Source organism: Catharus ustulatus, chromosome 11 (assembly GCF_009819885.2).
Source record: "Catharus ustulatus isolate bCatUst1 chromosome 11, bCatUst1.pri.v2, whole genome shotgun sequence".
Taxonomy (NCBI): Eukaryota; Metazoa; Chordata; class Aves; order Passeriformes; family Turdidae; genus Catharus; species Catharus ustulatus.
The window spans coordinates 13,216,274-13,237,541 of record NC_046231.1 but is presented as its reverse complement, the minus strand read 5'-3'; the positions used below and the strand labels follow the sequence as shown (position 1 = coordinate 13,237,541).

Below are 21,268 nucleotides of genomic sequence, written 5' to 3'. Positions count from 1 at the left end.
GGAGGGAGCGGGCTGGGGGCGGGAGCGGGCGGCGGCGGCAGCGGCAGCATCGAGCTCCGGCGGCGGCTGCGGCTGCTCTGCGTGCGCCGCGGGAGGAGGAGGGACGGGAGGAGGGAAGGGGGGGCGCCGCCGGCGGGGGCTAACAAAGGGCGAGGCGAGCGCTGGGGCTGGGACAGCGCGGGGCGGGCGGGAGGGCGGGAGGGAAGGAAGGAGGGCAGCCGGCGGCGGCGGCCCCACCACCATGCCGCGGGTTGTCCCCGACCAGCGGAGCAAGTTCGAGAACGAGGAGTTCTTCAGGAAGCTGAGCCGCGAGTGCGAGGTGAGGCGGCGGCGGCGGGGCTCCCCCTTCTCTCCCTCCTTCCCTCCGCCTGCCGTGGGGAAAGTTTCCGCGGGCCGCGGAGGGGCCGGGGCTGCCCCGCACCTCCCCTCAGCCGCGGCGGGAGCCGAGCCGGCGGCGCGGGGAGGCGCAGTCAGTGCACTCCGCTGCCCCCTTATCGCCGGGATTGGCCCCTCCTGATTGCGCGCCCTGTTCCCCGCAGATTAAATACACCGGCTTCAGGGACCGGCCGCACGAGGAGAGGCAGGCCCGCTTCCAGAACGCCTGCCGCGACGGCCGCTCCGAGATCGTAAGTGGCGCCGCGCTCCCCGCGGGGCCGCCGGCACCGGGCCGGGCCGCGCTTGGCTCCGCAGTAAAAGTTTGGGGGAAGCCGCCGGGGCAGCGAGCGCTGCGCGGTGCCCAAGCCCGAAGGCTCGGGGCCGGCCGTGAGGGAGAGTTTTCCTTAAGGAGCGGGATGACATCGGCCGCCTCTCAGACGCCGAGGGAAGGGAGGCTTTGGTGAACGGGCAGCGTTTCTGTCCGCCGTAGGAACGGCGCTTTTCCGCTCCGAGGTGTCGGCTCGCTCCCGAGCGGGGACCGTGCTTGTCTGGAGCGCCGCGGTGACAGGGAAGGAAGGAAAACCCCCGGCAGTGGGAACGGGCTGCGCTCCTTCCCCGGGCACGTGCTACGGCTACGAGCTGCTAATTTAATATTCAGCTTTTTTTAACCTTTAGTTGGTTTTTTTCCCCTTTTTTTTTTTCTTTTTTCCGGAAACAGTAGCTTTGAGAAATGAGTAACATTGTTCAGAAGGCGCTAGCTGAAGTTCTGAGTGAGCCGTTTGATGTAGTTGTGGAGTAAATCAAACGCTTTTAAAATTAGGCTTTGAAACTTGCAACTTCAGCTCCGTTTTTCTCATTCATTAAGATTAGTTGCAGACTGCTGTCGCCCTCTGAAATAAGAAGTGAGATGAAGTATGGCTTGGAGTAGTCAAGAACTGACTCCTTATTTCCTGGTTTGATTTCTGCTCCAGGTTGCTTCTGTAGGATTAATATTTTGTAGCATTGTTAAGTTTGTAGCTCTACAATTAAAATGCAGAAGTAACCTCTTTTTCATTTCCAGTATATAGTGAAAGACAAGGTGAAGTAGAAAATAAGCCCCACTTCCACCAAGTTTGGTTTATGGGCATTCTTTAATTTCACGTGGTGTACATACTGCTAGTCAGTTCACAATGCAATTATTCTTATGTACAATGCAATTACTCTTATGCACATCCAAAAATACATGAATGCCAGTTACTGTAACTGATCTTGTTCATTTGTTTCTGTCAGTAAAAGGATGTGCACTCAAGAATACGGTTACCTTTTACTGAGTAACTTTATTTTAGCTGAATCTTCTCCCTGTTTATCTTTTGTGTTAGAACCTGTAATTTTATTTTATAAGAGGCCCCCTGTAGACAGGTTCTTATTTTTACTCTTTTTTTAACATTAATTTTTCTTTGTGCATGTTTGCTTCCTTTAAGGAAACACCAGGGAAACAATGGTAGGTAAGGAAGACCTGGTTTGCTAGCATTGAAAATTCCTGTACAGGTGAAAGTACATAATATACCCAAATACCTCCTTAAAAAAAAGTCATGTAACTTATAACTAGCTTTCCTATGCAGCCTATGCAGTTTTTATATAAATGGGAAATCGTTGTAGTTTCACCTTTGTGCTTCTGAGCCTGCTGCTGCCCTTTTTTTGCCAGAACTTCATCCCTTGGAAGCAACCAGTGATGCATGTTCTACATATTTTCACTCTACTTAATTATAAAACAGGCTCTATATTTCTTCATCTGAAACATCTGGTTTTGTTTTGTGAACAGGGCACGAGTAGTCAGGTTTATTTAGAAATGTAGTGTGTAATGACTGATGCTAAAAAGAGCTGGTAATTTTACTTTTTTTTTTTTTAAGTCTTGAATGTTTTTCCAGACATCAAGGATTTATTCTTTTATCTCCAAAGGGAGCCTTTGCAAATGACCTTACATATTTTGAAGTAGGAAAAAACCCCAGAGAACAGCTCAGGGATTTAATGTAGAACTGGCAGTAGGTTGTTGGTTACGTGTGTCAAATAGCTCTTGATTGAATAAAGGAAATAATTATCAGTATTACTGAGAAGTAACTGTGAAGTGTATTAAATAAGATTTCACATTTACTGGTAATGCTTTGATAGCTTAAATAACCTCAAGTGTTTGGTTTCCTTTGGAAGGTACTTGTATTTATATTGTCTGTGTGTGGGTCAGGTTGCCCTTGTACTACCTGATAAGCTTTTCACAAAATTCATGACATAAATGTCTTGGTAGCTTTTCAGACTGGGCTTTGAAAGACTCTGCAGACAAAACTGTAATTTTCTTACTTTAAAGTTTAAAACCAAACTAGTGGTGTGAATTTTTTTAAATCATCAGTGTTGTTTTTTATGTGTTTTGTTATTTGATGGAAATTAATGGCTTCCATGTAGTCTTGTGTGGTTATTGGTAGGACTGTTCTCGAGATTTTCAGCATTGACCTATGATTTGATTTGAGAAGCATATGGGTAGTCTAACTGGATGGTTTTGTGTCTTCAAAGGGAGGGAACAGGCTTCAAAAATCCAGAGAACAAATATCTACATAGCTTTTTATGGTTTAAATGGTGCTTGCCTGACTCTATGAGGATGTGGAATTTGTGTACTTTTATCTTCTTCGTTTCTCTGATCTTTTTCCCTCATTTTTCATGGCCCTCTAGCACACATTAGGGGTGGCAGCAGGAAGGTATGGGCACTTCACTGTCTTGCTGGTTTTCCAGAAAGCAAGTACAGTCCTTTTGACCCAGTACCAGAACTGGACTGGTCCATAAGGCTTCAGTGGTCAGCTGATTTACTCTCAAAGATCTCACTCGATATTTTAAATGCATAAGTTAAGGAGTATCAAACACATATTTACTAAAGATGCTTGGAGGTAGGAGAACAGTTCTGGAGCAGGTTAAGTGATGAAGACTCAGAGTCACAAATGTTTGGAGACAGGTGTAATTTTTTTGTTGATACTTGAGTAGCATCACTTAGAAAAGCAAAGAGATAATAGAAAGTAGTGAACCTGATAGTGATAGTGTGCAGCTCTGACAGATTTGATGCCTCCTATTTGTGCAAATGTATCCTTGATGAAGCTTCTGTTATGATTAAAATGTTTGTCTTTGGAAACAAATATTAATGCACAACACAGTATTCTTCTGGCATTTCTAGGACTGATTTGTTAATTTTAATGACATTGAGAATGTGCTTACAGGAGACAAAACAAACAAAAACAACAGCAAAAAAAAAAAAAAAATTAGAAATCTGTCTTTAAGGATAGCCTGGAACCAAAACTGCTTGTGGAGCATTAGTCTCCCTTGGTGGAGGGGGAAGAACCAAGACAAAGCACTTCTACTTTCAAAATGGGAGGTATTAATCCTGTGACAGTGTTGCAGTCCATGACTAGAACCATCTTGAACAATATGTAGCTATAGTGTCACAGGTAGCTGTACAGTTATACCAAGAAGTAGCTGAATTCTGGATTGCTTGAAAGAAATCTGCTTATCAGGAAATTCCAACTGTTGAAGTAGTAGTTGTATAGCTTTTAAGAAAAAACTATATTCTAGGTTAATGACCGTTTAAATTTAAGTGATGCTGGTAATAAATGCTGCCATTTGATAAACAAGTTATGTTTAACCATGGGATTTTGAGAAGAATGATATGCTGTGAGTCTGTGTGAGTATTCACATCCTCACAGGACAACAAGCTCACCTGTATCAGAGAAGAGTATAAATAGTGTCAATCTGACTTCTGCTTGCAAAAATAATTTTTTATTTCATGTCTAGGAATTGCTGTACTCATCATAGCTTGGAGTTAAGATATACTAACAAATACAGGGAGATTAGAAAGAAAACTGAATCCCATTTTCATTTAAAATTGTAGAAAATTGTTTGCTTGAAAGCAATGCATGCTTTTTCTAATGGGTTTAAGCCAGTTCCTTTAAAGATTTTACAAAGGGCTGCAGCTGAGAGGAATTCCTACAGTTGCCTTTTCTCACTGACACAACATCTGCTGGTGTGGGTATCACTGGTGTCTTAATGTGGACTTTGTCCTGTGAAGCTTGATTGAACTGTGTATTGATGCTGCATGCCAGTAGATAAAATAGGAATATCTATGCTTCAGTTAAGTGTCTATCTAAGTACAAGTAGATTATGAAAGGAAACAAATCCTTTTCTTTTGAAAAAAGTTGTCCTTAGCAGTGGGTGTAAGGAGTTAATTTTCCTTCAGCAGTCCTTTTAGAGATCTGCAACCTCTTTGAAAAGCATGGGCAGTTTTTAATGTTGCAGGTACTAAGTTGGTGCAGGGTATCCAGACAGAACTGAAAGGACAGATTCTAATGTCAGCAAAACTGATTTGAAAGAAGTATTGATTCCATGTTGTATTTTCTATCCGAAGCAGCCAATGGCAAATGTTGTCAAAATGGAATCAGATGTTTGTAACTTAATACTTAAGAAAAATGATGAGTGCATGTTTTTGACTTTAAGTATTCTCTATGCTGCCTGGCTTAAGACATAAACTGATGTAAAAATAAATGACTGCCTGCATAATTTATGTAATGTCTTGCTCCCTGATCCTGTTTGTATTGATTTTTCTAAAAGGCTTTTGTGGCCACAGGAACCAATCTGTCTCTCCAGTTTTTTCCGGCCAGCTGGCAGGGGGAGCAGCGACAGACACCGACCCGAGAATATGTCGACTTTGAGAGAGAAGGAGGCAAGGTAAGGAGGAAATTGTTGAAACTGAAAGAATTTTTTTTGTTGTTGTTGTGCTTATGGTCTTACTGGTATGGACTGCACGTACAATGTGGTGTTTCTAATATTTCCCATCTCCATGCAGGTAGGTAGTGATGTGAGTACAGGTGAAAGCTGCTAAGATAAAATATTGCTTTGTTTTAAAGCATGCTAATGTTTAGGCAAAGGAAGAATTGGGAAACGTGGGCAGTACTGGTGGCTTTGTATTATTTTGAAGAACAGAACTACTACTACTGTTGTGCTATGATAAAATTTTGGGGAGCAGTCTAAATATGGTGTTGTGTAGGTGCTTCTGAAGTGGTTCAGAAATTAGACTTTGGCCAATGAATTGTGGTAGATTAATGAAAATTTGCGCTTTCACCAGGTTATTTCATATTGTCTTTGGCTGCCAGTTGGTACAGCAAGTCAGTGTGATCTAAGTGGAATGAAGCTTTTTCTCAGTTTCACCATCAGCTATAATACAGAAGCGTCATTGCTTTCAGAATTGATTTCTGAATCTCTTTTTTCTGAGGTGGTTGTCCCATAGACTGATATTGAAAGCTCAAATTCCCTAGTGACAGTGATGGTTACTGTGAAGCTGTATTAGATTTAAAGTCAGAAACCTTGCTTAGTCTCATCAGAATAAAGTTACTGAAATCACCCACAGCTGGTTTTGTTTTACAGGAAAAAAATACCTTTAAAATATAGATGCTGTCTGTTATCTGTGCTCCTGTAGGTGCTTTGGGAGTGATCCAAAGATCACTGAATTCAATAGGAGACTTTCTTCAGAGCTCAGTGGGTTTAGACCAGCACTTTAAGCCCTCATTGTTTTTCTGTTTCAGGCTAATTTTTGTATTTTTCTTTTATTTTTAAAAACTTTTAATGGACTACAAAATCCTTCCTTTTGCCTAATTTTTTCCCCTACCCTTGTAACAAGAAACAGCTAATGCTACCAAACCTACCAGGCTGGAGGAAATACTTGAAGCATATTCAGGTTTAATGGCATATTGGGTCTTTTAAATGCTGCTAGGTGGAAGATAAATATTTCCTATAGTGGGAAAACTTGATTGGAAGAAAAAAAAATTCCTGAGGGCAGTTATGGTATGTGGAATTCAAGTTAATGAGGTTTTTTTGGAAAAAATTGTTTTCCATTTAGTCCTGTGAGGCTTGCAGAAGTTTGACAAATTGGGGGAGAAGTGAAGTTGGCTGTCTGGGTACTGACTGCTTTGCTAAGGAAACTGAATTGAATCTGGCTCTTACTGAAAAATATTGATTCTGGCTCACAATTGAATGAGGAATTTTTCTTGTAATGTGTAAGAAGACTGAAGTCTCTCTTCTTGCCAGTTCAAAACTAATTTTATTTACTCCTATGATTTTTTTTTAACTTTGTTTTCTCTGAATGAATTCTTAAAGTACTGAACTGCTTCATCCATTTTCTTGTGTTGTCTTAATCATGTAAGAGCATGGTAGGTATGCTGTATATTAAAATAGAACATGAGCCTCATTAATGAGTGCCACTCCTTCTTTTATGTGTGTTTACTGTAAATTCTAGACTGCTTCACTGAAATGTTTAGAAGAATTCATCTGAATGAGGCTAGAGGTGGACAATCAGATAGATGGGATTAATGTTATGCTCTGGTATGAACAAATCACAAATTCACTGTTCTAATCAGCCCTTACTTGTGTAAATCACACATGAATGCAGGCTTGCTCTGCACAGAATTAAAATTCTCTGAAAGTAAACCACTCCCATGATTGGAGCAGAGGAATGAGCAGAGTGGGAGAGTGTTTTATGTTATCAACAGAAACAGTTAAGAGTTTCATATGAATTGTCTGAGATTTTTGTTCTCCCTAGATTTTTGTCATTTGGTTTAATTAAGAGTTTTTCACAGGCTTCAGCAGTCTCTTAAAACCATGTGATTTTTGTAGCTCTGTGCAACATTGTTTTATGAGCTTTGATTCTTCAGGCAGTGCATAATGTGTGTTTGTTCATCACTGGATTTATGCCAGCAAGGCATGTTTTTAATTATATGAATAAAAAAAGACTATGGGGGAAGCTGTCAGTTAATAATTATCTTAGGCATTAGTTTGAGATCTAGAACGTAGATAAACTTACCAACATTAGAATATTTTTATTCTGGAATTCTGCTTTGGTGTTTGGCTAAACAATGATGGCCCAAAATAGTTTATCCAGATTTGAAGTATGTCACTATTGTGCTGAAGTTTTGTACACAGATTGACAAAGCTACCAGTGTAGCATCTGCTGGGATTGCTGCTTAAATGATTGAATTTTAGAAAGAGCAACACTCTTGTTAAAGTTGGGATTCTGCAAATGCATACTTCATAGGCTTGAGGTTTTTCAATCTGGTATTTCTTAACTGAGGGAGTTTTTTTATATGCCTAATTTGCCTTTTAATTTGATGCATCTGATGTTCACAATGGGTGGGTAGGCCTCTGGTGGATGCCCTGTCTTCATTAATCCAAGAATTGGATGGCTCAGGGTGCACTTAATGTTTCTACTCATTTTAAACTCAAGTTTAACATTTTTTTTTTGAGATCACTTTAACATTCTGTGCTGTCATTGACCTGCAGCAAATTTAATTTTGTATTTGAGCAATTTTTCAGGTTTGTCATAGCAGAAGAAAAAGCAGCACTAAAAATAGGTCCCTAGATCGTAAAAATGATAGAACATAGTATTTCATTGTAATTGTGTGGGGTGCATCAGATGCAGTGTGTGCTGTTTCTGGGGAGCTGAACCACACCAAGCCTCTCTGGTCCTCTGTGTTGTCAGCTAATTTCCAGGGGGCTTTTAATTTGCTTTTTGATAAAGAATAAATGAATAGATCTTAAGACATTGAAAGACAGGCAGTGTAGTAGTCTAATGTATTGCCTGAAATATTGGATAATTAAACCTTGCAATTAAATTGAGAGCTTTATTTTTGCCTTGGTTTTCTGGTATCATTAATGACTTAGACTAGTTTTACTGTGATTAATGAAGTTCTGTAATTTTTATTTCAGTTTTGTACCGATGACATGCAAACTTAAGGCTAAGCTGTGTATGGACTTCAGTGTTTTTTTAAAATCCAATCTTTTTCAAAGTCCCTTTGTTTTGTTAAGAATTGTGTGGTCAACTTTCTTTGCTTCATTTTGTATACTTCTTAGAGTAAGAGGATATCCCCAGTTTTCATTTCTTATTCAAGATGTTTCTTTAGTTCCACTCTTTCTTATTTAAAAAACCATTAGTTCTCAGGAACTCTTTTTTACTGTTCAAATACCAATCACTGATGAAGTCTGAAGTTGTTTTACTTCCCCTCCCCTTTATAATACAATTCTCTATCTCTTTCTAATGCAGCTTTACTTCCTGTCTGTTCTTTGGTGGCAGCTGCTCGTAAACCAGAGTCTTCCACACGGGTTTGTTTCACTCTAATGCACTGTGAACTCTGCAGCTTTGGAGGAGAGCACATCAGACATGATTTAAATTGATTCAGATTGCCTGCTGTGCCACATGTGATGTAGCTAGGATTTCTAATCATTAACTTTGTTCTAGCCATAAGTGAAGATTTTCAGTTTTCTTCATAGACATGCTGAGTTTCTACTTGCACAGTTTTTTGTCGTAACTAGATTTTATTTTGTTCTAAGTTGGTGTTAACAGCTTGGGTGACTATTAAAAAAAACAGATCTTTGTTATGCTGCAGGTGTTACAGCAGAAACAGAAGTGTAATGAAAAGTAGTTTCTATTAAAATACAACACCTATTCAAATGGCAGCCAATAGAACCAGCTTTCCACCTTTCCTGAGCAGCCTTAAACAATTCTTATCCTCTTACTCGTACTTTTGAGGGTCTGATGACCCCAAAACCTTGTGGTAGCTGGGAGAGATTCTTCTGTGAGGAGCAGCAGGTGGCCAGTGAAGGGACATCAGCTGCCTCACTGGCTGTGTGCTCAGAGCCTTTAAGGTACTTTTGCCTGCTCCAGCCAAGGGAAGTGGTGCTGTCCCGATGAAACCCACATCACTGTTGTTGCTTTTGATCTTTTTTGGACTTTTCTGTGAGCTTTAAACAAGGTCAGTGTGTGGTTATTCTCAGAGCAGGCAAATGGGTTTGGTGGTATATGCAGTTTGTACCCAGCCTGACTAAACAGCTTGGGGTTTTGTTTTTTTTTTTTTTTTTTTTTTTTTTTTTTTTTTTTTTTTTCCCTTGGAATTGCTTGATGGGAGTCCTGTAAAGGCTTGGTGAATGAGAAGAATCCACATTTCTTGATGATCCGCTTGATCAGTTTTCATCCAGGATCATCTGTATGGTTTGAGTAAAATATTGGTTTTCTATAGATGCCTGTGATTCTATAATTTATTATTGTGTTTGTGCCTCAGTTTCTTTTTCTTTCTATTCTTTTTTTTTCCGCAACATCCTTTATTTATGTGCCTAAACCCATTTTTGCTTCAGAAGAGTGTGAAACTTTTTCTCTTTTTTTTGTCTGGATACTTGAAATTGTTCATTATGACTTGCTGTTGGAGAGCTGTTTAATCCAAACTCCCTTGGAAGCCACAGTCATAGTGTACCTGTGCTTCACTTTACCTCACAATTAGGAGATGCCTCTATGTGCATATCCACTGTGAACACAGTGTGAAAGGAAGTTGGATTTTGGGAAGGGAAACCTTTAGAGGACATAGACTGGACACGTTGTGCTGGCAGGCAGCCACTGGCTGGGTTTGGACAGTTGTTCCTGCAGAGTGATTTATCATGGAGTGCCCTCCACCACTGGAGTGTGAGTCACCCCAGGCACCTCTCATGTGATGAGGATCCACAACCTTTCCCCTGGAATCCTTTCACCCCTCATCCTCCAAGTGCGTTTGGTTCTGCCCGCAGCGCGTCCCTGCCTTACGGTGCAGGCAGTGCCGATGCCATTTTGGAACAAGGCTTGGGAAGCAGTGCTTCAGCACGGCTGTGCAAGTACTTAAGGTCTGCTGTCAGTAAACCTGCTTCTGCTTAGCTTTTATTATGTATTCTAAAAGCAGTTATTCAGTCATGCTGCCTTGAACTCTTTCCAGTGGCTTAAATGCACTCGTTAGAGTTGTGTAGACAAGATTTCAAATATACCCATGTCATCATCCTAAAGTTTCCCAGAAGAGGAACAAAACTGGAGGTAGTGAGCTAAATTTTGCATTTAGGAAACAGCTATATATAAGGACAGATGAGTGCTGTGTGGATGAAAGCAGTACTCGAGATCTCTGCAGCTGGAAGAAATCCAGACATTTGGATTATTGAATTTTCTTGTTTGCCTATCAGTCTCCACTCACTAAGTAAAGTTGCTAATATTATGCTTCTCTCCTCTTCTTATAAATGAATGAGAAAAGTAAGACGGTCATTGTTGAGAATGTCTGCTTCTTTCTGAAAATCACTTAATTCATATTAAAAATAAGAAAAAAATCAATAAAATGATGAAACATTTGCTTCAAGAAACTGTCATTTTTCTGAAAGTTACTGAAATGGTTCTTGAAGCTTTATTGTCCAAAGCACAAGTAATGAAATGAGCTCATTAGCTTGCATAATTGCAAGTTTGATGTTACTCTGTTAAAGAAAATTTCCAGTCATTGCTAAGGATGTTCTCTGCAGAAGCTGATAGTTTTCTACAGAATAATGATGACACTATGAAATTTTAGTGAATGATGAAAGCTGAATAATTGTTATAGTATACAAAAGACAAAAAACTACTCACATTATTTTAAGTCTTGATGCAGCCCTACTTGTTGAGCAAATGTTTGAACAGTTTTTCCAGTCTTGAATCCTGCTTAAGGGGAAGGGTGAGGCTGTTGGAGTGCTCAAGAAGGCAATGAAAGCCAAAGGGTAGAAGAAGCAGCTTTTCTTGCCCCTCTCTTGCTTGGGTCAGTTCCTGGATGTTTTTATTAGTTGCTTGCCCATATTGAAAAATCAGATAACTTCTTTTTTGTATAGTTGAGCATGCTTGCATTTTATGTTTTGAATATTCAATCCCAAAGTAGAGGATTAAGCTGTTTATTTGCCCTCAGGTAGCGTGGTGTAAAAGTGATGTGTTTTAGTTAAACCTCTCCTTGTAATCCTCTGTTGCAGTTGCTAGTTGTAACTGCTTTTTACTATGTGATTTTCTGAAGGCTTGAAAAGACAAATTTCACAACAAATTTTGAAGTTTGTCTGGAAAATACTCTGTTAATGTGGCAGAAAACTGTGTGTCTGTTAGTTACTGGGTTTGTGAGCAGAAGCATGCATGTGTACGTGGAGCAGCAAAACCAGCAACCATCTCCTGGTGATGTTTTGCTACAAAAACACTATTCTTTTTAATTGTTGCAAGAAAAAAATGTGTCTTTTTTCAATGCATGCCCTCCCCATTAAAAGAGAGCGTAGGTTTAAAATCCAGCCATCATTCCCATGTAGAATCTAGCATAAAGATAGGCTGCTGAAAGACCCTGTAAAGTTTCACAGGGGAAAACCCCAGCACATATTTGCCTTTCAGATTTTTCTTGTTATGCTCCTTGCATTTTTGTTGATTTTCAGTTCCAACTCTGTGGTTGGTTTTGTCTTTAGAAGGCAAATGGATAGAGCCTGAGCATGAGATGCATTTCTCTTTGGGAGGCATTAGTCCCTTCTGTAGTGACAATGTGGAAACTAGAAGCTGTCTACTTTGTGCTTTGTATTGGTTTTTTTTTTTTTTTTTTGGTGGTTTTGGTCAAGTCTGGTTCATGTTTTCTGCTTAGTCAAGAAATTGCAGTATTTTGGAATGAACTGTATCTGGAGACTTGGTTATTAGATGATGAGTATAATTTCTGTGCAGTAGCATTTTACTGTTTTTCTGTGTGGGCTTCTAAGCATAAGTCCTGGCCAGTGATCTTAATCCAGGAATAAAATGCTCCTCAGATTTTAATCACATTTGTTCTGACATCCTTACTGCTTCATATCTGTTCTTAGTTATAGAATTGGGTTTTAGTTAAGTGAAATAGCAACCTGCATAATTTAATGAAACATCGATCTACTTTTGAAAAGGAGTCATGATTACATAGTTAGCTTAACTATGCAGAAAAAAACCTAGCAAATGCAACCAACCAAAAAACCATAAAAACAGCAGGTTTTCTACAAGGGAGTTTTGAATTTTGCCTCTCCAGTAAGGTAAGCAAGATTTTTCAGCCATTCTTTTTTGATATTTTAGAAACCGAACCCCATCACTGTGGTATTTCAGTAGTACACAAAGCATATTGAGAAAGGCTTTTGTCACAACTCTGATACTACTTACAAAGATATTTTTGAAGGGAGTCTGTGCATGGGTATTTTTGCTACATAGAATTGTAAAAGTGGATTATGTTGCATCTCAGTGTTTACTGATATTTGTAATGAAACCTGGTGACTTACAGAAGCATACTTTAAAATTGAACAAAGTAATGTCTGACCATCAGGTTTTGCTGTGCAGTTGAAACTTGTCCTATATTCTGAGGTGTTTTTCTAGTTGTGCATTGGAGTGCATTCTTTCCTCAACTGCAAGTGAAATGTGTCTGTGTGATCACAAGGAAGCAGAGCTGGAGGAACATGTGTCAGGCAGAGAAATGATGGTGCTGGGCCCAAGGAGGTGTCCCTGGGCCAGGAGTCCCACCTTGGCAGCTGCTCAGGAAACAGCAAGGGCCTGGTGGTGTGCTACAGCTGTGCCATAGGTGCCACCTTTGAGGAACTTGAACCTCTATTCATCTTGAAAGCCACAATTGGGTCATCTATGCACAAGTGTTTAGGGAAGGCTCTTGTTTTGTCAGAAAGTATCAATTCCCGTACATTTTTGCAGAAGAGTGTAAGGTTTGAATTTTAACAAAACGTCATTCTCACATAATGGGAGAAATTCTGAGATGTAGTTTTCAAAACAGAAGACATTTTCTTTGTGTGTTTGAAGAAAGAATAATATGTTTTGAGGGATGAGACAGAAGGATTGATCCAAATTAAAAGCACTATTAACTCATAGTCACTTTCTAAATGGGATTCCTTTCAACTGTTTCTATTTGTTTCATTCCAGTTTAAATTATGTTACAAGGTTAGTGTATGGGAATTAACCTTAGAAAGTCAGATAAATGCTGTAAACTGACTTGGTTGCTTGTCATTAATTTCTTTTAAACTAATGATCAATATCTGAAAGAGTAGTGTAAAGCCTTGCATGAAGTTATCAGCTTTTGCTGTAACTTTAGTTGTTGCTATACTAATGAAGTTACTGTTCTGTTCTGTTTCCCAATTAGTTGAGGATTTTAGTGTATAAGCTCTGTTGCAAAATTTTAGAAAAGCTTTTTTCTTCTTTTTTTGCATTTCATAGATTGCTTCCTCTCATATTTTGCTCCCTCTTTGAAAGCCAGGCTAGAGATCCTTCTCTGTGATATGAAAGTGAGTCTGTATTTTGGGGGGCACACAGGGATGGGACTGATGCAACTTTACATTTCAGAGCAGTTGTGCTGCTCTCTGTGCAGCATTTTATTCATGAAACTGTTTATATAATCATATGCTGTTGCTGTTAAAGGAAACAGTTGAATACATAATTTCTCATTTAAACATTTTGTACACTTTATTTCCTTTTACTTGCTAGTGTGTAATGTTAAGAGAAGCTGAAATTATGTTAGCCTTACCCTATTTAACATCTCTCTTTCTTGGAGTAAGTGTTCAAAGCTGTTTCTTTCTTAGTGGTCAGTGTTTCACATGAAATCAGCAGGGAGACTGCTGTTCAAGTGTTTAAATTGGGATGTGATTCAGGAGTAGGTGGGATCAGCAGTGGGATGGATGGATGGAGGGATAATGGATGGATGGATGTGACTCAGCTGCGAGGGGCAGCCCGTTATGAATGGGCAGATGTGTGCGTGATGAGGCAGAGCGTGAGTCAGAGCTGAGCCTCTTCTGAAAGAATGCATTTTGCTCCAGTGTGCTGGGAAAATGAAAACAGAGGGGAGGGGACTGCACCACTTCACTGGGGACTGGTGTTTCCTGGGGGGTGAAGTTGATCTCGGTGGTGCTGGCTGTTGGGAGCCTGCTGATTCATTAGTTGGTGGGTGGTGAGAACTGTGTGCAGGCGCCGGGGGAGGAAATGGCTTGGTTGCTGTAGGGAGAAGGAGCATTTTCTGTAACTGCAGGATGTGTGGATGTAGCACACAGATAGCATACCTCCAGCAGATCAGTTAAATACTCTGCTGTTGTGAGATAAGGGTTTACTAGATGACTAAAATAGGATGTGAAACTGAGGTTTTTTTGTCTTATGCTAAAATACAGTAGCTTTTAAAAAAGTAATTGAGAATTGTTCTCAATTTAAATAGTTTGGATTTCAAAGTATGAATGAATAAATGGTGTTATAAGAGCCATGTTCCTGCCTGTTTTTAACAACAGAGAGAACTCCTGGTTAATTGGAGCTGGAGTAGAGATTGCTCATTTAAATGCAAAGAAATAACAGATTATTCAAAAGAATACAATAGAGAAGGTGAGATACACTAAACGTTGAAGGTGTGGCACGGAGGTCTTTGAGAACAAGCCAGTGGGGAGGCCAAGCACAAACACAGCTCAACAACTTAGAGCCCAACTAAGCCTATTCATGCAGCACTTTCTCAAGTTTGTGTGTCTTTATGGTGCTGTTTGTCCTCTGTCCAGATAATCTGTCAGGAGATAAGTGTTTGCTCTTGCTGCTTGTTCAGTCAGCAAGCAGAATATTTGTTCTAATACCAAAAGCCTGTTTTCAATGTAAGAGTAACTTGTCTATGTTTCTCATTTAAAAATTCTAATGCTACTTTGATCTCTAGTAGGAGTTTGAAATGGAAGATGTTATTTGAGATTAAATTAGTTCTGTAATAGCCACCCAAACAAAAATTCAGCTGTTATAAACTAGCAAAAATTGCATATTTCAGTATGTGACTGTTTGCCTAGGTCTCCTAGTCTAACAAAGCTTTGGCTGTGCCAGTATGTGGGGAATGAGGGTGCAAAATGGGAGAGAACTTACTCTCATCCTTCAGCATGTATACAAAGATTGTTAACTCAGTTGCACAACTGTCCACTGTCAGTGGCAGAAAAGCCATACTTCCTTTGCTTTATAGGATGGACTGTATTCTGAAAAGAGGCTGCTGCATAATTCACCTTTTCTTCTTGTATGTCCCTATAATGGTGTTTCTTTAGGTAGCATTAAATTTGTCCACTGGATATGAATTTGGTAATTGCCTGACTCCCAGCCTCTCCTTCCTTATGTTCTGTAGTGCTTTTCACCTGTCTCTTGAATTTTTCAGCACTGACTGCCAGGCATTATTATGAAAAGTACCCAGAGGCGTGTGGAGGATTTATAAAATGATTTAAATGCAGGTAATCTGGGGTTAGCAATAAAACCTTGAAAGAGTTGTTATAACAAAGACATGCTCTTATCTACTTCTATAATATTAGGGAGGGGGGAATTTTGGGTCTTTTTAGAAATAATGCAACTTTTGCCCTTGGTCTCCTACCGTGACTATCTTGAGGCAATTTTCAGAGCAGACTATCCAGAAACGTTTTGGAAGACCACTTTACTGGATTTTTAGGTGCCATTATAGATAATATGTTCACAGACAGAGCTGTAATTAATAATTCTGTTAAGTTCAGAAGTTGAAAGGGAACCAACATGGCTTTATCTGAAAAGAAGGAAATATGTGGTTAAACGTTTCTGGCTATAATCTTAGGTGGTTTCCATTTTCCTGAAAGAGGAGAGGGGGGAAAAGGAGTTTAAATTCCTTTCTCTAAAATAAATTTAAAAGTACCAGTATGATTATTGTGTTTTAATGAGAGAAAAGTTCCTGCATAAGCTTGTGGGGTTTCAAGATGAATGATTACTATGTTTGAATGATTACGTGGTAATTTCAAAACTTGGAATATCTTGAGAAGGAATTCATGCTTTCAGAAGTGAAAAATGTTTGTTTATCAGAGTTTTGAAGACCTCCTGAATCCTGTGGTGTAAGGCTTCCAGGGCTCAGATTCAGGAGCAAGGGCAGACTGCTTTATCTGGAAGGGTCAGGCTGCGTGCCAGAGGTTCCCAAGCTGCTGTGACAGCAGCTCAGCTGTTGGCTGGCGTGCTCAGGGCAGATTGTAGGAATCAGGAATCACATCAGCTCTGTCAACTTGTTTCCCCTTTGACTTATGAAGACTTTCATAGAATTTGCAGCCCTGCTCAAGCTTCCAGGTGATGCATTTGAAGTATGGAGCCCTCAGCAGCTATGTCTGAGCTCCCTGCTGTTTGCACTGAGGCAGGAAGTTTGTGTGTTTGCACTGGCAGCTGCACTGACCAAGGCAGTTGAGCAGCCACTGAAACAGGTTAGTGGCAGCACAATATTCCTTATCAAAGAAACAAACAAAAAGTATTGCTGGACAACTTGGAAAGCTGGGTTTTGTCATCTGTGGGAAGGCCTATGTAACTTTTGATGTCTCAGGCTGCTGTTGTGAGCCTGAAGGACGGGGAGGTTGAGTTAGGGGTAAACCCTAAATGAAGATCAGCAAAGTGCTTGTTTGCTCCTGCAGAACATAACCAGCATCAGAGCATGGGCTTTTTTGTCTTTACAGACTCATGGTTAGCTTATACTGCCTTTTTATTTCCCCTCTTGAATTATTCTTCATTTACCTTATGAGAGAATGACAGTTCTAATAGCCTCTTTTAACTGTCTTTCACTTCTTAACTAATTAAATAAATCTATTAAATGGATGCTGTGTCCTTCATTTGTTTCTTGTGAGATGAATGGGTGAAGATTGTGCTGAAGGGATGCAATGTATTTTGTGTGTTTGAACTGCTTAATCTTGAAATGAGGGCTGTGGGAGGTGGTTTCCTGGTAGTCCACATCTTACTCATGCTGGTTCTGACACCTCTGCTCGCAGAGGCTACTGGCCAGTAGATGTGCCTGGTGTGCTGTCCCACGGTGTGCTGTCCCCACACAAGGCTGTGATGACTTTCTGAGATGGGCACAGAAAACCACACTGTGTTCTTAGCAGAGACCCTGCAGCAGAAGTGCTGGTGGGAAGAAGATATGCTCAAACAAATAACATTTATTGCTTCATTATTGAGCTGCTGCATGTTGTACTAATTAAAAGGTCTAAAGCTGTGTCACTTCATACCAAAGTGTGGTAAGTTGTAAAAATCAGGCTTGGAGATCAAATGTTTGTTTTCTTTGGCAAATAACATTACTTGTTTGTCAGCTCAATTCATGTAATTTGTTCCCTTTTTTCTGCTCATGGGTTGCCTTTCATGTTGTTCAGTGCTTAATTCTGCCAGCACAGCCTTTGCATGAGGGGGGCTTCCCTTCCTCTGTGCCTCCTGCTTCTCAAGCCCTTTCTTTTTTTGCTTGAGTGACCTTAGCTGGTAAGCGTGGAACTGAGCAAGCAGGCACAGTGGGGGCGCTTTAAAGCGCGTTATAGTGCTAAACATCAATTACGCTTTGATGAGGCTTTGCCAGAGGATTAATTTAGAACTGTTAGAGGAGGCACTGTCTGAAAGTTCCCCTACCTAGCTGAGTCCAAGCTGCTCCTGAAGGCTGAAAAAACTCAAATGGATGTGGAATGTCTAAACAGTCTTTCAGTCTGAAGTGGGTGCAGGCGTGTGTGTAGGTTTGCCTCTCTGGTGATTCAACATAGACAAACTCCTGTTCCATGAGAGGCTTTGACTTGCCAAGTAGGCTGAAATAACTATTGAAGGTTGATTTTTACTTTTTTCCTTTTCTGTACAATTCAGGTAATTTTGCTGTGACTCTTTGTTTTGTTTAAGACTGATATTATTAAGTATAACATGTCAAACTCCTTTAGTGTTGTATTTGCTTCTTTTTAAGTTCTCTTGTGACATCACTATGTTGTGTGCTGTTATCTAGATGTAGGGCCTTAAGATCGTGCATTATTCCATGCTGCAGCACAAGGCACAGTGCACATTGGTGCTGTACTTGGGTTTTCATCAGCTGGAAAAGCCTTTCACCCATGCTACAATTGACACAGGAAAACTTCCTTATTTTTAGCACGATGTGTATGTTGTGTATTTTACTGAACTCTGAGTAGTTTGTAAATTTGAGTAGGACTGAAACCAGTGCTTGGTCTTTGTTGAAATAATTCATTTATTGGGATAAAATATAGTGTTTCTTGGGAGTAAGAAGGAGTGTGCTCGTTTATATTATTCAGATGTGCTGTAGGATCCTCCCTGAGTGGCAGCATGCCACTTTCTTTGTGGCACAAAGGTGAGCTGACAAGAAAAACTCTCAGTTTAACTGCAAGCAGTAAGAATGCTAACTAAATCCTGGTGCATGCCAGTTTATAAAATGAGAACACAGCTTAAATTTATTCCATCCAGTACAGTAGGCAAAACTTAAAGCACTCACTTGATTAAAATGAGTTCTTGGAAAGGAAGCGGTAGAAGCTGTTAAATGGAGTCTCATGTTACCAGCTGGTTTGGATGTTCTTCTAAGAATACATATAGAAGCTTCCTGGATCAGTATTTTCATTGTGCAGACACATGTGTAAGAGCTTGCAAATTCATAGCATGTGTTTTGCTTTTATTCCAGGTGTACTTGAAGGCACCTATGATTCTCAATGGTGTCTGTGTAATCTGGAAAGGCTGGATAGATCTACAGAGACTGGATGGTATGGGCTGCCTGGAATTTGATGAAGAGAGAGCACAGGTAAGACAGTCTGCCCTTGGCTAGTTACGTATTTGTTTGCTCTTCTGCAGGGAAACAGAGTTTTTGCCTTCACTTTGAGTACCAACTCCAAAGAAAACTTGCAGTATGGAAGTTCAGAAACATGTGGTTGTAGAAAAACACTACTTTAGCTACATTAGGTCAAAATGTTAGAGGCAGGAATAATTTGTAGTTTACAACTTTGAGTGATTTTTGCACTGTTAATAAAATATTTCAAAACTTTGATTCCTCCTAAATACCAAGAACACTCTTCTATTGTGCCTTGCCTCTCCCTAACCTAAGAAACTAATTTGCCCATTAATGAGGTGATGTTAATGTGCAATGTTTGGGATTAAATAGAAACACTTTGACACAAAGTGTCTTTGAAACAGTCGCAGCCCTGAACACTTCCTTCATGACGCCTAGAAAGAGAGAATAGCCCTGTCACCCTTTGTGAATCCATGAGAAAAGCCACAGACCAAAGCTTTAACTCTAAATCCACTTTTTGCTGTGTGTTCACTTCTTGCAAAGCTGTGTCACTGACTTGGGTGGCTCAGTTCCAGCAGTCACTGCTGTGGACTCCATGGGTTAGGCAGCCTTCAGGCTGTGATGCCTTACCCAACCAGGACAAGTGTGTAACCCTGAGGAAGGTAATGTAAATCCCAAGGTTCTTCATCTGTAGTTAATAAATTTGATACGTAATGCTAAGTCACAGGACTTCTGAACTGTCTTCTGAGAGCAGGCTGATGGGAAGGTGCACTCAGGAGGAGACAGTGTCACTCTTCCCAGAACTGGAGAGTGCCTTGAAGTGGGCACCCCTCCAAAAAGGAGAGGGGTCAGGTGACCTGTGGATTTAATTTTTCTCTTCTTAATTTCCCAATAAATGTTTTTGCAGGTGCTTGGTTTACTTTAGTTTCCCAATGTGTATATGCTTCTTAAGAACACTTAACAATTCCATTTTGTTGTCTTCAGAAAGTGTTTGTGCACTGAGGTTGTGATTTATTCTTTGTGTGTGTGAGGGGATGTCTGCATGCTCTCAGGTGTCAGTGCTTTCCTGAGTTGTGAGTACAGGGTGCTGAGTTGGAGATATTGCACTGTGTGGATCTGCAGAGGTGTTTGTACACAGTTACAGGTGTGTAACTTGGTTTTAGTTTGTGATTCTTGGTGACTATGAGGTTGTCAATGGTCATTCTGTTTGATACAGTAGTGGTACCTAAGGGTACCCAGTGTCATAAAGAACTGTACAGACACAGGAGTAGCTGCACCCTTACATGTGTTAGTATTGTAAACATTTGGACAATCTTTTGCATTCTTCAGTTTCCTTTTTCCTGTATCTGTCACTCTGCTTCCTTGTTTAAAACTGTTGAATTGTTGCTAGTGGCAGTTGGCTGAACTGTTGACTTTGATCCCAAAATAACATTGATGTCAGAGGGGTTTAAGTGTCTCATACAGTATTGCCTGTGTACCCACTGTCCTTTGAGAGAGGTCCAGCTGTTCTTCACACCCCCCCATTTTTTGGAAGCTTGTCTTAAGCAAATGTAGTGCTCTTGCATTTTCCTGTCTCTTACCACTTCATACTAATGTTGGGATCAAATAACATTTTTCTTTGCTGTCCTACTTTGGAAAACATACTACCCTCTGCCAGGTCAACAAATACTTTGGGAAGAAAAGCCACATGTGTTGACATTGAAGTATTTTAATTGTACCTGTTAAGCTACTTGTTTTTTCCACTTAATACACAACCTGTCCATGTCTTGCTACTAAATGGTCTTACTGTTTGTTACTGAAAGCCCTGGTTCCACTGCTTGCTTAGACATTGATGGACCAACACACACAAAGCTGTACATACATGCTTGAATATCTTCCTTCTTTGGGGCTCAAATTTCCCTGGATTTGATATTTGAGTTGAGACTGTTTCTGTCTTCAGTACTTTTGCACATCTTCTGTTGTAGAGCATCTTGCCATCTCATCAAGTCTTTTCCTACTGGGCTGCTGTGAGGATTTATGTATAAGTGTGGGTGTGTGTAAGCTTCTCTTTTTTAAATTTCTTTTAAACTTATATTTTCTGAACTGGGAGGTTTGATTTTGTTCTGTTGTCATGTTGATTGCTCATTCTGTTGCTCATGTTTTACTTATTCTTATTTTTCTTTGTAAATTCATACCAGGAACATTTTCATAGAATAAAACTAAGATGTATAAATTATTTGCTGTCATACAGCTGAATTTGCTAGGCTATTATTGCTAGAGTTGAGTGACATTTAAAAAAAACTTTGTTAAACTCTTGTTGTATAAGGTTGAGTTGTTGGTTGATTTGCTATAATGTATCACCAAGAGTAGAGCAAGATTTTGTTTTACTAAAAAAAGTTCTGATGCTTTTATCCCCTTTCTCAGACATGAGCAAATCAGTGTTTCAGCTGTCAACATGTCTTCATTCTGGATGCCAACATACTGATTTTTTCCCATGAATTTCTAATTTAGTTTCTTTTGGTTATGACCATTTCTTTAAAATATTC

The 21,268-nt window shown here is 40.0% G+C and overlaps 1 protein-coding gene across 2 annotated transcripts in view; it reads left to right on the top strand.

The window, feature by feature from the left end:
• Positions 1–215: 215 nt before the first annotated feature.
• CBFB (core-binding factor subunit beta) overlaps positions 216–21,268 on the top strand; it is a 39,212-nt gene continuing 18,159 nt past the window's right edge. For both annotated transcript variants that reach the window (XM_033069986.1, XM_033069987.1), the window contains exons 1-4: positions 216–319; positions 540–626; positions 4,993–5,109; positions 18,642–18,758. In XM_033069986.1, coding sequence (XP_032925877.1) covers positions 242–319; positions 540–626; positions 4,993–5,109; positions 18,642–18,758 — 399 coding nt within the window. In that variant the 5' untranslated portion in view covers positions 216–241. The remainder of the gene's footprint in view (positions 320–539; positions 627–4,992; positions 5,110–18,641; positions 18,759–21,268) is intronic.